The 15133-nt window shown below is 47.2% G+C and overlaps 1 protein-coding gene across 1 annotated transcript in view; it reads left to right on the forward strand.

Moving 5' to 3' along the window:
• stau2 (staufen double-stranded RNA binding protein 2) overlaps nt 1-15133 on the forward strand; it is a 94295-nt gene that overhangs the window by 50761 nt on the left and 28401 nt on the right. Inside the window, exon 12 of the mRNA XM_056299279.1 lies at nt 6590-6945. Within this exon, the coding sequence (XP_056155254.1) occupies nt 6590-6945 (356 nt within the window). The remainder of the gene's footprint in view (nt 1-6589; nt 6946-15133) is intronic.

Raw genomic sequence — 15133 nt, forward strand, 5'->3', positions numbered from 1 at the left:
TCTGGAAAGCAGCGAGGGTGATTTCAAGTTTCCCGTGTTGAAAAGCGTAGAGCAGATTGGTCAGCTTAATTAATGGGAATGGTTAAGTTTCGGCGTTGCTGGTTTGCAGCCATGATGCGTTCAGATGAGAACTGAGCCTCTGCCACAGCCGCTCAAGTAAAGCTCTCATATCTGTCATCTACATCAGTTCTGTGAAAGATGGATCATCTAAATTAGGTTTATGGGTATAATATTCTTCGTTTGGCTAAGCTGTTGCGGCTGTGGTTGTTATGGCAGCTCAGACACCAGCCCCATGCCGCTAGCGCTAAGCCTCCTGGGAAAAGAAGTCTTCCTTATTTGGTGATAATTATTGTCATTGTTGGCTTTGTTGCACGTGTCTGGGCTGAAGCCATCCTCAGTCAGAGTTTATCTCACACTCAGCCTGAGGCTCAACTGTGTCTTAATTAGCTGTTGAAACTTCACCCAACTACGCAACGCACACACACACACACACACACACACACACACACACACACACACACACACACTGCTGATGTCCAAGAATGTGTGATGCACCAACACCATTTATTGCTCATCCTGGTAGATGCAGCTGGTTCCTTTCCTCCTCTTTTGTGTTGGCGAATGTGGTCATGTCTTGTGTGTTTGTGTCGATAAACACGAGATGTTTTTGGTTTGGTTTTTTGATTGACTGCAAAATATTGAATGTGTGAACGGGCATAACCAAAATCGTTGTAGTGCACTCGGCAAAAACAAACTGATGTCAACTCATTATGATGGGGTGAAGTTGTTTTGCCTGAGATGAACAACAATATATTCAGCCCAGCCCGATGTGTGTCTCGCACATGAAGCCTTTTGGCTGTTGTGTGGCACTCCATAAGGAGCTAGCGTGATCAGATGGAAAATCTTAATTGTAATTTCAAGGATATTTCAACACAGTTTGAGAAAACATTTTGTAGTCAGCACACCCACAGACGGAGTAATGAAAATAAAATCAAACTATGTTCTTTTTTCTTTTCTTTTTTTTTTTTTTTTGTCCTTTCTTTTGCTTTATCACAATTTCAAGGAAATTACAAAGCCTTGAAAATATGAAAGTCTCTATTCTCAGGCGGTCCATTCCACTGCTTACCAACACGGGGATCGCCAGATCGAATCCCCGTGTTGCCTCCGGCTTGGTCGGGCGTCCCTACAGACACAATTGGCCGTGTCTGCAGGTGGGAAGCCAGATGTGGGTGTGTGTCCTGGTCACTGCACTAGCGCCTCCTCTGGCCGGTCGGGACGCCTGTTCAGGGGGGAAAGCGTGATCTTCCCACGCGCTATGCCTCCCTGGCGAAATGCCTCACTGTCAGGTGAAAAGAAGCGGCTGGCGACTCCACATGTATCGGAGAAGGCATGTGGTAGTCTGCAGCCCTCCCGGGATCGGCAGAGGGGGTGGAGCGGCGGACCGGGACGGCTCGGAAGAGTGGGGTAATTGGCTGGATACAATTGGGGAGAAAAGGGGGGGGGGAATCCCCCCCCAAAAAATTAGTTTACTCTCTGAATACACTTTTAGGAAATTGTGTTTTTCTAAAACGTCGAGGAAGAATGTCAGTAGCACTGTGGCAGTTGGTTGTGTCATCGCCAGCCGCGATCAGAACGACATGCATGTTAGGGTTAATGCCCCTGTCTGTGCCCCTGACAGAGGCAATGGAAAGAAGAACTGGAGTTGGTCCCCGGGCGCTGCAGCTGCCCACTGCTTCCAGTGTGTGTGCTGGGGTGGGTTACATGCAAAGGGTGAATTTCCCCACAGGGATTAATAAAGTCCATCTTAAAACATTATCTTAAGACTGAGCCAGAGACAAACCCGTTTACCCGACAACGGGGGGGGGGGGGCAATCACCGGCTGTCTCACACAATATCACTGTGTTATGTAAGGTGCAACAGGAGAAAGTAGGCAAGTGTGTCACAGGCCTTTGTCTTGTTTGCTACATCTCTCACTCACACACACACACACACACACACACACCCCACAGGAACAGACAATAACGCAGAAGCTTTGTGAATATGTGTAATTGTCTAGCTTTACTGCATGCACGCATATGCAAAAGTTGACGGCGCACTAATGTGTACATGCGTATTTTAATAGTGTGATAATGTCCTCTGCCCTCGTCGAGCTGTGGGAGAGAGGTAGTGCTGCAACAAATGGAGTGGCTGGAAGACAGGAAGTGAGCGTAGGGAGAAAAAGAAACAAGGAGAGAGTGATTTTTCTCCCTTCTATTCCCAGCAGGGCTTTTCACTTGAGTTGCCACATTTCATTTCCTGCTGTGTGTGCCTGTGTCTGTGTGTGCATGCGGGCGTGTGTGTGTGTGTGTGTGTGTGTGTGTGTGTGTGTGTGTGTGTGTGTGTGTGTGTGTGTGTGTGTGTGTGTGTGTGTGTGTGTGCATGCGGGCGTGTGTGTGTGTGTGTGTACATGCGCGTGTGTGTTTCTCCATATGAGTGTGCATGCATGCGTGGATGCTTGCATGTTTGTGTGTATGACCGTGCATGCGAGTGTGCTTGCCCAAGTGTGTGTGTGTGTGAGAACTATGTGAAGGTCTCACTCCACAATGGTGATTTATAGCGCCGGGCTTCAGCCCTATCTGTTTTCGATCAGGCTCATGCTTGGCTCTGGCGTCCCTCCAACACTCCCCTGGCCCACCGGACGCCGAGCCTGGGTGGGACCCCTGGAAATGCCTGGAACCAGCACCACGGATTCTCTCTCTCTCTCTCTCTCTCTCTCTCTCTCTCTCTCTCTCTCTCTCTCTCTCTCTCTCTCTCTCTCTCTCTCTCTCTCTCTCTCACACACACACTTGATCTAATTTTTGTTCCAACTTTATGCACACATCTCATGCAAACATGCACATGCTCACTCACAATGTGCTTCTTCTCTCTCTCACACACAAACACTCACACACGCTCACACAAACAGACTTCTGTATCCAGGCACGCACTTGGTTGGATTACAGATACTGCCCCCCCCCCCCCCCGCACAAATGGCTGATGTCATGTTGGCTAACACCTTCATCTTTTACGATGCTGTGTGCACAACGCACGGGCCTGCAAGCTTTACTTGTGTAAAATCAAATTGGAGTTGTCATCGTGATTGGGATGGGGGGTCCAAGCAGATGTGTCATCACTGGCTCGGGGTAATTTGTTGTGGTATATGAGTAATCTCATGGATGCGAGTGCCGTTTCATTGAGCAATCCTGCTCTTCTGGACAAGTGTTTAAACTTTATAGTTCATTATAGGAAACACTTAATGCAAGTTTCCCAGAAACCTTAAACTTGGTAGAAAGTAAAACAACATCTTCCCACATTGGTTTACCACAAGGCTGGAACACACTTAACTTTTGTCTGTTCTCTTTTTGCATTTATGTACGTGTGTGTGTGTGTGTGTGTGTGTGTGTGTGTGTGTGTGGTGCTCACGTTAACTCAAACAGGAAGTGGGCTGTCAGTCATGCGCTCATTCCAGTGCTTTGTCCCAGCTGTTGGTCCACATACACACACGTGCACGCACACACGCACACAAACACACACACACATACACACACACACACATACACACACACACACATACACACACACACACACACACACACACACACACACACACACACACACACACACACACACACACACAGCTGCTCTTCCTGTCTCTGGCGACCTTGGCTGGGCTTTGGAGGTTCCGCATGGTTTTCACATCCACTCATCCCCACCTCCTCCTTCTCAATCAGAAGTAGTTTCCAATTCTGTTTGCTCCCTTCCACCCTCCTCTCCTCTCCTTTCCCCCTCTCCTCCAACGGTCTCTCCTGTACCCTCTCTCCTCCACCATCCCCTTGTATCATGTCGGTTTGAATGAAAAGTATTTGTTACAGACACGTGGTCCTCACAAGTGCATTATGGGTTCTTCATCTCAGACCATCTTGCATATTGCCACAAAGTACGTGTTCCCTCCCCATCATTCTCCATCATTCCGTCAGTAATCGCCCTTGTTCTCCGTATCTCAGATGTGTTTGTGTGTAGCAATGCTGCTATGTCACATTTTCCATCTTGCAGTTTCTGGTTAAGTGTCAGCAGAGAAAAGACACATTTCACCTGCCACTTATTTATCTCCTTGCTCTGAAATGCAGTATTTATGTTAGCTTTCTGTTTATTCTCCCTTAGGTTCTCCCTCCAGCTGGGATGACTGTTAGGGGACTAATCCACACTGTACTTACTTCGATGTAATTATGACACAAGCTGACCTCATCACTTAAAGTGTGGTCTAAGCCACATGTGGGGGGAGGTTGATGGAAGGTCCATTTTTGGAGGTTGTTAATGTCAAATTGAACCGCAAACAATGAAAATCAAACAATGAATTGCTTACCTGTTAGGTTTGGAAAAGTTGCTCCTCCATTTCTGAAAAAAAAAATTGTGCAAAAATTTGTAAAAAGAAATTGTACAGAGACTTATTTTGTCTGACTGGGCCTGTTTATTCTGGTCTGGCTGACAGCTGAAATGGTCCATCTCTAACAATGGATGTGCTCTTATTTTAATTAATCACACTGTCTACACCAGATCCATGCAGAAAAGTGCATATACTCCATTTCATTTTTTTGTTTACATGCAAATATACACATTGCTGATTCTCTTTACATGGCTTCATGATCGTATCAATACGCCGCATTTATTATCATAAAAAGTAACTTAATGGGCGTGTTTATAATCAATACAGTTCATTTCATTTGTTCCTATAACAATAAAGAGAAGGCAGCAGAACACACCCGTAGGTAGACCTGTAGTCATCGAAACCTTGGCCTTCAGTCCAAGTGTTGATGAAGCATCCATCCAGCCATTATCTGAACCGCTTATCCTGCTCTCAGGGTCGCGGGGCTGCTGGAGCCTATCCTAGCAGTCATTGGGCGGCAGGTGGGGAGACACCCTGGTCAGGCCGCCAGGCCATCACAGGGCCGACACACACACACATTCGTTAAATAAGCATTGACTAGCTAAGTGTTGATAGTATTTATCAACATTTTCCAGAACGGAGGCGTACCTGAGACTAGCCAGTCAATATACTGGGTGATTCCAAGCTCCCCATTATCCGTAGAGTCACAGTAGGTATACGTTGTTGATGTGCTGCTTACACAATTCAACCAGTTGCACCCACTCCTTTCTGTTCTGTCTCCTCTTTATTGCCTCCTCTCTTCGTCTCATTTATCTCCTCTGGCTACTTCTTTATTCTCTTCCTGCTCCTCTCCTTTCTTCATATCTGTCTGCTCTTTAGCGCCTCTCCCTTGTCTCTTTTATTTTCGCTCCTCCCTGAAAATTACCTCCTGTCGCTCCCCTCCCACCACAGCATCTCCTCTCGCCTCTGCTAAAACCCATGTAGCCATGAAGGAGTCGGACCTTTGGCTGCAGCTCTTCTTCCTTTCCGTGTTGGGACAGTTTCAGGTCAGGGATATCCAGGCGCAAGAAGCCAACGTAAACTGATGAGGTTTAACCAGTGGTTTCTCAGATCACCGGTCTTTCCAGCTGGCTGGAACCTTTACACGTCTGGACAGAGCCATGTCCTGTTTAATAAAGGCAGCCAGCCAGCCAGCCAGCCAGCCAGACAACAAAGATTGCTCATCCATTCTGATTCCTATCACATCGCACAGTTTCTAGAGCACGCCCGGCCACCAAGGCGCTCCGAGGAGAACCTCAGTGTGAGACAGAGCCCTCCTATATTTGACATTGCATTTCGTTGGTTGCTGGGTTGAAAGACGACTTGCAGGTTGAATGAGGACTTGTAGGATCCCAATTAGATGACACCAACTGGTCCCTACCCACTCCAAGAGAGATGAGTTCATAGCTGTTTTGTTTATATTGGTAGGTGCAGGGTTTGTGTCTGAATGTGTGTGTTTGTGTTTGAGAGAGAGAAAGGGACTGTGTGTGCATTTCCCAGCAGACACTTTGATATTACTCGGAACTGCCAGACCACATGAAACTGTCATCTACGTTTGGTGTTGGAATTCCAGTTTAACAGCCAACCCACACACACACACACCCCACATGCACACCCACACCCACACCCACACCCATCCACCCACCCACATACACACACACACACACACCTTGGCTTTGTGTGGTACTGACAGTGGAATGTGTGTGCAAATCATTTTGACAGCTAATGATGTGAGCCATAATGACCTTCTTCCTCTCTTCTCTTCTGTCTCTATCCCTCTATCCTCATCCCCCACACTCTATTCCGTCTTTATCAACCCCCATTCTCATCAATACTCCATCACTCTGTCATCTCTCCAATGTCTTTTCTTTGCATAACTGCCTCTTCCTCATCTCATGCTCATCCTTCAATTTTCTTATTTCCATCATTTCTTTTCTTTTCTCTCACTCCCTTTGTTGTCCCTCTCATTCCTTCCACTTCTCAATACCACAATTTCTCTTCCATACTTGTAACCCTCCCTCCCTTCTTCCTTTTCTCTCCCTGCTCTTCCCCTTTCCATCACTTTCAATAATCCACCTCTCTCTCCCTCTCTCTCTCACCATCCCACCATCTTTCCATTTATCCCTTCCCTTTCTCCTTCCCCTGCAGCCCAGAAGGGTCTACTCCACCTCAGCCCAGATGTGTACCAGGAGATGGAGGCCAGCAGGAAACAGGGGGGCGGGGCCCCAGGCCCCGGTGGTAGCAGTGCTGTCAGCTACCTGACCCCCAAAGACATGGGGCCTTGCTCAGCCCCGCTGCCCCCAGGACACCCCCCTTATTACGGGGGCTCGACTACTTTGTCTGGCCCTACTGCCACCATGGCCAGGGAGCTGCTGCTGAATGGCCAGTCCCCCACGGCTGACGCTTCACTGGCTCTTAAGGGGAAGAACCCAGCCCTGACCTGCGGCGTCTCGGTGCAGCCAGCACAACAGCTGGACTACCTGGCCCGCATCCAGGGCTTCCAGGTGAGGGACAGGGAGGGGAAAAACTCGCTCATACAGTCATGTGGTATGCACATGGGCTTCAGTGGCATCACAGTTGAGAGCTTGATTCTGTGCTCACTCCTGCTTTACGCCCCCCCAGGGTGCATGCAGCAATAAGAATTCATTCCTGCTCAACTTGATGGTCAAAACACACACAACACCTGCTGTAAAAGGGATCCCCCTTAACAGGAGCAGAGAAGTTAAATACAGCATTACACACATGCACAGAAACGCACTTGCACAGACACATAAACACCCTCCACTTACAGGTGAATTCAGAGGGAGGCTGTACACGCGAACACATTCCCACTTCTCAGAGGGGTACTGCCAGCAATGAACAGAGGAAGCAGCCATAAACTATAAGACAGGCACTCCTACAGAACAAGTGCACTGTTGGGAAGAGTCTATAGAGCGGTGTGGAAACACACTATCTGTTTTCTGTTCCCCACTGCGGACACCATTGGCAGCCTGTGGATGTAGAGCTGGAATGGAATCACACAGGTGCTTCTGTCATTACTGGACTGGACACTGATGCACATACACAGGGTGTTCAAATTGCTACGTGCCAGTTGTGTGTGCATGCATGGGTGTGCGTGTGTGTGTGTGTGTGTGTGTGAGAGAGCGAGAGAGTAATCTAGCGTCTGTTTTAATCAATGCTGTCCAATCTGTGGTGCATACCACAACACTAATACCAGCGCCTGTTCATTTAAGCCACAGATGCTTTATATCAGCTTGAGTGAAAACATTTTATCTTAACCTGCTGAGGGTTCCTTTGAAAGGGCTTTGTTATTGCTTTGAGCCTTCCTGTGTGTGTGTAACCTGAGAGAGCACTGTAGCCCGGCCAAGCCCAAAACACACACACACACACACACACACACACACACACAGCAGGTTCTGTTTAGCTGATCAGAGACTGAAGGCTAGCCCCGTGAGTGTGTGTGTGTGTGAAATAGGCTCCATTTAGGGCCTTGTCGTTCTCATATTGTACATACCACAACCCAATACATTAGTTTGCACCGTGTGCGTTTTTCTTTGCTTGCTTGTGTGTACATGTGTCGACCGTGCACACGTGTAGCTGTGCTCACGCATTTGTTCCTGTGTCTGTGTGTTAAGGGAGGAATTCGGGCTGTAATTGAGACACGCAGACAATATGTGTTCCATTGAGGGGATGGTTCATATCATGTGGGTTTGTAATGAGAACCTCATAGCCATGTTAGGCAGATTTTTAAGGCTTATGTACTCTTGTGTGTTTTTGTGGGTTAAACCCGCCACAAGTTTCACATGCTTTTGTCAAAATACGCTCTTGTGTGCTTCTCCGTCCGTGCGCTTTGCGTGTTCTCGGCTTTTTTTTTTTTCGTGACTGGACTGACTAACAGAAATGGCGATCCACCTTAGCATCAGGGGTAATTTGACTCTAATTTCATTTAGCTCGGTAATCAAATCATTTGATCAAAGTTTGCAGATTACAGTGACTGCCCAGCATCAGATCAAAGTAACCAACCAAGCAGTAAGGACGTTCTCATAGTGTGTATTTCATCCGTCCAGCTCACAGACAAAGGCCTTGGCCTACCTGCTAAGCACCTCTTTTGATTTACTTGGAAACAGCCTTTGGTGGAATCTCTTACCCAGTAACCAGCGGTGTCTGGTACTCGCGCCAGTTTGGAGTAGAGATGCTGGCACCTACACAAGCATGTTTGCGCACGAGTGTGTGTGTGTGTGTGTGTGTGTATTTGCACGCACTTGTGTTTGTATTTGCTATTAATTTGGCTGGTGTATTGCTGGCATGGCGCGTATGTGCAGTGGAAGTAGGGCAGAAACAAAGAAGCGGGAGGTAATGGGCAGCACATGGACCATGGATGAAGCACTGACGGAGCCACGGAGCACACGGCGAGTTCTCTCACCAGCTCCCCTTTTCGCTCTCGCTCCCTCTGTCGCACACACCTGCTACACACTTGTTTCATGTTCTTTTGGGTTTCCTTCACCAATATTACGTTGTTGTTGTTGTTGTTGTTGTTGCTGTTCTAATCCCTGATCTCTGGCTCTGCCTAAAATTTACCAAGCTGCTGTTGTGGCTTCTGTAGTTTGCAGAAGTTGAAGGTTTTGACCCCTGTATTGCAATCACCAGTTCCCCATATACTGTGCCTGCCACTCTGCCATCACATTGCTTAATGGAGTCATCCCAGCGCGGACTGCAACCGCTTTAGATTAATAACCGCCCTCTCCGTCTACCACGAGTTGGAAAGGTTCATATAAAAGTTAAATGATTGATGGAAATCTAATGAGTCAACTATTTTTTTTAGAAGAATTTGATCGCAGCTATTTCTCCCCTAGTTCTTTGCCCGTGTCACCATCTCACAGAAATGGAGCTGGGGTCCACACCTGGACTGAAACAAGTGCTCTGCTGTGCTACTGATGCTGCAGTACATACATACAAACAACCCACACCTCCTCCCGGGCGTTGATTTAGGATGGTCACCTGTTTGGACGTTGAAAGGAAGCCAGATTGACAAGGAGAACGTTGGACAGAACATGGCTTGCCGTCCTCATCACACCTGTCTTTGATAGTCTGTCCATCTGAATTACTCGTAGTGCCAGAGCGACTCAATGGTGGAGGGGTTATTAGGCAAAAAGACTAAGTGTGTGTGTGTGTGTGTGTGTGTGTGAGAGAGAGAGAGAGAGAGAGAGAGAGAGAGAGAGAGAGAGAGAGAGAGAGAGAGAGAGAGACAGAGAGAGAGACAGAGAGAGAGGGAGGGATTTGGACAAAAGGACAGTTTCATGTGGAACTCAGTTGTGAGTCTGAGTCATACGTTATACTGCTGTGCTTTACGGACCAGTACTGAGAATGATCTATCAGTCATCAGAGGCACGCGGATGGGTTCAGTTCTGTTCTGTCCCTGGTGACATTAGTAAAAATATACACCAATTCACCATCTTTTGTAAAGAACAAAAGCCCCTCCACCCGAGTTGTAATGAAAAGGATTTTCCCCCACTAATACCGATACCGGATGTATTTCCATCATACATCACATTACATTACAGTCATTGAGCCGACGCTTTTATCCAAAGCGACTTACAATAAGTGCATCATGTAACGTAGGAAGTCAGGAGAACTACTAGTCGTCAGAGGTCATAAGTGCATCCTCTCTCTAAACAAGCATCGACGAGCAAAACCAGTGCTGAAGTAAGAGCGCAAGAAAGAGATTTTTTTTTTTAAATGAGTGAATACAATAAGTGCTAAGAGCAAGTAACAGGGTGGTAGTTCTTGACATTTTAGGCTTCTAGCTGATGCCGTTGTCTGCAGCAACGTAACTACAATGAGCACTTGGTGTTAGAACATGGGCCCTTTTCACATGACGTCCGAGAACTTCCGTTCTGACTCCTTGCAGGGTATGCTAACTTCCGGACAGACTATGGCGTTTACACAGTCGCTCACAAACCTGCCTGAAATACGGCTAGATGATGAACCACGGGCTGCCGAAACATTCGCATTAACCAAACGGTCCAAACTCGACAAAGGCTGCAAATTCCTCATCGAACGGTACCTGTTTGATTATGCTAAATAGCTTAGGTTAAAGGCAACAACTTTAAATCGTAGTCAGAAAAAAAAGTGAGATCTTGAGAGAGAGATCATGAGAGAGATCTTGAGAGAGAGAGAGAGATCATGAGAGAGAGAGAGAGAGAGAGAGAGAGAGAGAGAGAGAGAGAGAGAGAGAGAGACATCTTGAATTCAACTAAATAACTTATGGAAAGATGGTGCCATTTCAACCAATCTGGAAATGAAGATACTACAAACAGTCGTATGGCCAGTCAGGATATACGGAAGTGAAGGATGGACTTTGACTAAAATCGATGAAAAGAACAATCAATGCTGCCGAAATGTGGTTTTTGCCGCCGTTTGCTGAGAACAGGTTGGATAGAAAAACGAGCAAATGAAGGCGTGCCCCAGCAACTCGGAACAAATGCGATCCTTCTGTCGACCATTCAGAGAGGAAAACCAAAATATTTCAGCCATGCCATGTGTCAGAAGACCTGCAGTATTATGAAAAATAGATGGATAGACGGATGGGCGGGCGGACGGACGGACAGATCATAGGCGTTTCTAGCCCATTTCTGGGGGTGCTGCAGCACCCCTAAATTGAACCCCAGCACCCCTAAAATTGAAGAGATTTTTTATTTTTTGCTGTATGTCCATGTTTAATAAGCTGAAGAAATGTCAAAACCATATCCAGTATGTGGTTTAAACGGAATATTTTAACAACAAAAATACAGCACCCCCCCATGCTTCGAAAATGGTTTGTCCCCTCCCCCAAATTTATCTTGCCTGGCCGGCCAGCACTCTGGGTGCTCAGCACCCCTAAAGCTCTGATCCTAGAATCGCCCCTGGGACAGATAGATAGATAGTCAGAAAAAAATGACTTTAAAAAAAGACAGACAGACAGAATCAGTCATAATCATATGACTATAATTAGCTCGTCTTAACGTTACCTTTTGAAATGACTTCAGGTTGAGCATTCCTGCGTTGTCAGAAGTCGTCTCCACATCCATGAGTCGTCTACGGCGCAGCCGGAAGGGAAGATAACCCGCTTCACGGGAACAGGGTTTTTTGTTTTTAATCTTACCGAGGGCACAGCATGAACATTCAAGTAGCACACAGCAACGTCTTTCACTCAGGAATTGAGCTGTTTCAGCATAGGGTTGGACGTGGTTGGAAACCAGAATCAGAAGAATTGGTTCCAGCAGTACTAGAACCGGCCGGGTCCAAACACATTTCACTTAATGATTCGAGGAGTCAGGTCTCAGGTTTTTGTCATTATTCTTGTGTCGTCCTTCGTGTGACGTGGCTGCATCGGGGACGAACAGATGTCACATAGACAGTTTTGCAACTGCAAGCATAGTGTCAGCGTGTGTGTTCTGTGTTCGCCGCACAACAGAGAGGCGATGAAGGCCGACTGACGCGCTCTTAAGTGTGGCTGTGTTTGATAAAGAAGAGGAAGAGCATGCCAAGTGAATGAAATGTCCTGCGGTTATTATTTGTAAAGGGGGAAATACATCTTCGACTACAGCTCAGTTTTTTTTGTTCATTCTAAGTTGGATTTGGTAACAGAATTTTTTTTTTTTTTTGGATTCTTTCCCCCTTTTTCTCCCCAGTTGTATCCAGCCAATTACCCCCACTCTTCCGAGTCGTCCCGGTCGCTGCTCCACCCGATCCAGGGAGGGCTGCAGACTACCGCATGTCTCCTCCGATACATGTGGAGTCGCCAGCCGCTTCTTTTCACCTGACAGTGAGGAGTTTCACCAGGCGGACGTAGCGCGTGGGAGATCACGCTATTCTCCCCAGTTCCCCCTCCCCCCTGAACAGGTGCCCCGACCGGCCAGAGGAGACACTAGTGCAGCGACCAGGGGCCTCGTGTATCAGTCGTTACTATGGGCAAATTTGTGCGTACACACCCATGGGATTTTTTAGCCCTGAAGTCTGTCTCAGAGACCAGTGTAGAACCTGGGTAACCCCTGAATTTAGACACCGATTGGCTAACACTGATGTCTCTGCAGGCCTGGGTGATTGCTCATTGCAAGAGGTAGACAATATATGTTAGGAGGAAGGAATTACAACCAACCATCATGCTTTGCTGCTGACTGTCAGACAGTCCTGAGGGCTAAAAAATTCCATGGGTGTGTACGCACAAATTTGCCCATAGTAACGATTGATACATGAGGCCCCTGGTCACATACCCACAGCCGGCTTCCCACCCACAGACATGGCCAATTGTGTCTGTAGGGATGCCCAACCAAGCCGGAGGTAATATGTGGATTCGAACCGGTGATCCCCCGTGTTGGTACGCAACGGGGCCAGATCTGCTAACAGTTTTGCCTCAGCACTAACCCGCTTTCACCACTGAAAAGCAGCTGCTGGGATTTACTATCAGAACACAATGGGCATTTTGTGCAAACGAGAAGGAGATAGGGGTTGGTGCAACGTTTTTGCACATCAGCCTCGTTGCATATGCATTTACAGGAGTTACCCTTTCGATGTGCAAAATATTGGGAGGAGATTATGGAAATAACCACCAAGTGTAATTTGTCAAGGCCATTGGTAAATAAGATCTTAGTGCCTGCGCGTGTGATTTAACATGTGGAAAGTGTGTTTTTAAACTCATCGTACCTCTGACATGTCTGCAGTTGTCGCTCCCGAGTAAGACGGTAGGATACAGAGAGAAAGGAGAGGGTTTTTTTTTTTCCAACACGTGTTAAGTTTATTTACAATGTCAGCTGAAAACATTGTGCAAACCTACCGCCTGCCAAGTTACATTATTCTCGATGTGCTGGAGGAAATCAAAGAAGTTCTGGAACCGCAAACCAGAAGGAGTCATCCAATCCCACCAATAACAAAGCTCCTGGCCGCACTTCATTTAGCCGCCTCCGGCTCTGTTTGGTGAATAGTGGCATCTTGGATACCAGTGTTGCAGTTTTCCATTTTCAAACTATAAAACAAATTAGAAAACGTAAAAGATGAGCCCAAAAGCCTACATCTTTACTTGTGGCGCAAGTAAACTGAGATTTTTAAACGTTGAATCCAGTGTTTTAATTTCGATGCTAACATTTGGACCAGCAAGACTGTGCCTTTGTTAGTTATCCTGCCCAGAACAGAAACTCTGCTAAATTGACCTCCCCCATTAGTGTTAATTATTAGCAATTTGTTCTTCTCTTAATAGGTCTGGCTCTTAGTGTTTCAGGGTGCAGTAAAAGTTGAATTCTGTCAGACAATTTTGAAATTGAATACAAAGATCCCCCCCCTCGTTTTCTGCCCAGTTGTACTTGGCCAATTATCCTATTTTCCGAGCCGTCCCGGTCGCTGCTCCGCCCCCTCTGCCAATCCTGGGAGGGCTGCAGACTGCCACATGCCTCCTCCCATACATGTGGAGTCACCAGCCGCTTCTTTTCACCTGACACTGAGGAGGTTCACCAGGGGGATGTAGCACATGGGAGGATCAGGCTATTCCCCCCAGTCGCCCCCCCCCCCCCCCGCAAACAGGCTCCCTGACTGACCAGAGGAGGCGCTAGTGCAGCGACCAGGACACATACCCACATCCGGCTTCCCACCCGCAGACACGGCCAATTGTGTCTGTAGGGACGCCCGACCAAGCCAGAGGCAACACGGGGATTCAAACCGGCGATCCCCATGTTGGTAGGCAACGGAATAGACCGCCACGCCACACAGACACCCCAAAAGATTTTTGAGGATAAACTTTGAAGAGGCTTAGTTTTGTGTCAGGGGCCACCAGGGCTTCGTCTCTCACCATCATCTTCTGAAAATGTGGCCCCGTTTCAGGACTCGGTAGAGAACTGTCAAGGAATCGACTCGATAAGAGGGGATTGTTAAGGCGACGACACTCATGAAATCTTACCTATACCCAGCCTTACTCCAGCACTATGTTGACTTGAATTTTAAACAGCTCTCACCCTGTTAATGTTGCCTGTGTTTTATATACAGTGAACATCTTACTGCAGTGGTTATATTTTTCCTGAGCATTTGGCATCTAATGTGAAAGTAGCACCTTTACAGCAATATAATTGCATATTGTATAATTGCTTATTAAATAGGCCAGTAACCCATTGTGACCCTTTTTTCTGGTTTTGCAGTCCAACGGAAAATATGACAAGACCACTTATTTTATGATGTGGAGATTAAAATCAGCTCAGGCCATTGTGGTGGGAAAGAAAGCGGGCCGTGCACACAAAAACCCAGTGCACCGGTTTGTGAGGGTGTTTGCGTGAGGTGGAGAGAGTGTGAGCGCGAGGCGAATGCTAGTCCAGGTATCAAAAGGGCATGCGTAGAGATGTGTTCTCTCGACGTCACAAGTAGCCCTGCTGGTGTCTGATCCAGTCCCACCAGAACTTTCCCCTGTTTGTCCGTGGGAGCACACCTTCTTTCCCAGTGAAAAAGGTGTTTTGCAGTGGGGACTGACTGGTCACATAAATGAAGAGGGGGGAAAAAAAGGAGCCATGGCTTTCTGGCTGTGTCTCTTGTGACTAGACTTCATATCGAGGTGACATATGGACTGTATCAGTGTATCAGCTCTGTCCACCTGCTAGATCCTCAGGCAATAACACAGCACAGATACCAATCAAGGGAGCTATGTTATCAAGCTGTGATGGGCTTAACTCGGGAGGG

This window comes from Lampris incognitus, chromosome 19 (assembly GCF_029633865.1).
Source record: "Lampris incognitus isolate fLamInc1 chromosome 19, fLamInc1.hap2, whole genome shotgun sequence".
NCBI lineage: Eukaryota > Metazoa > Chordata > Actinopteri > Lampriformes > Lampridae > Lampris > Lampris incognitus.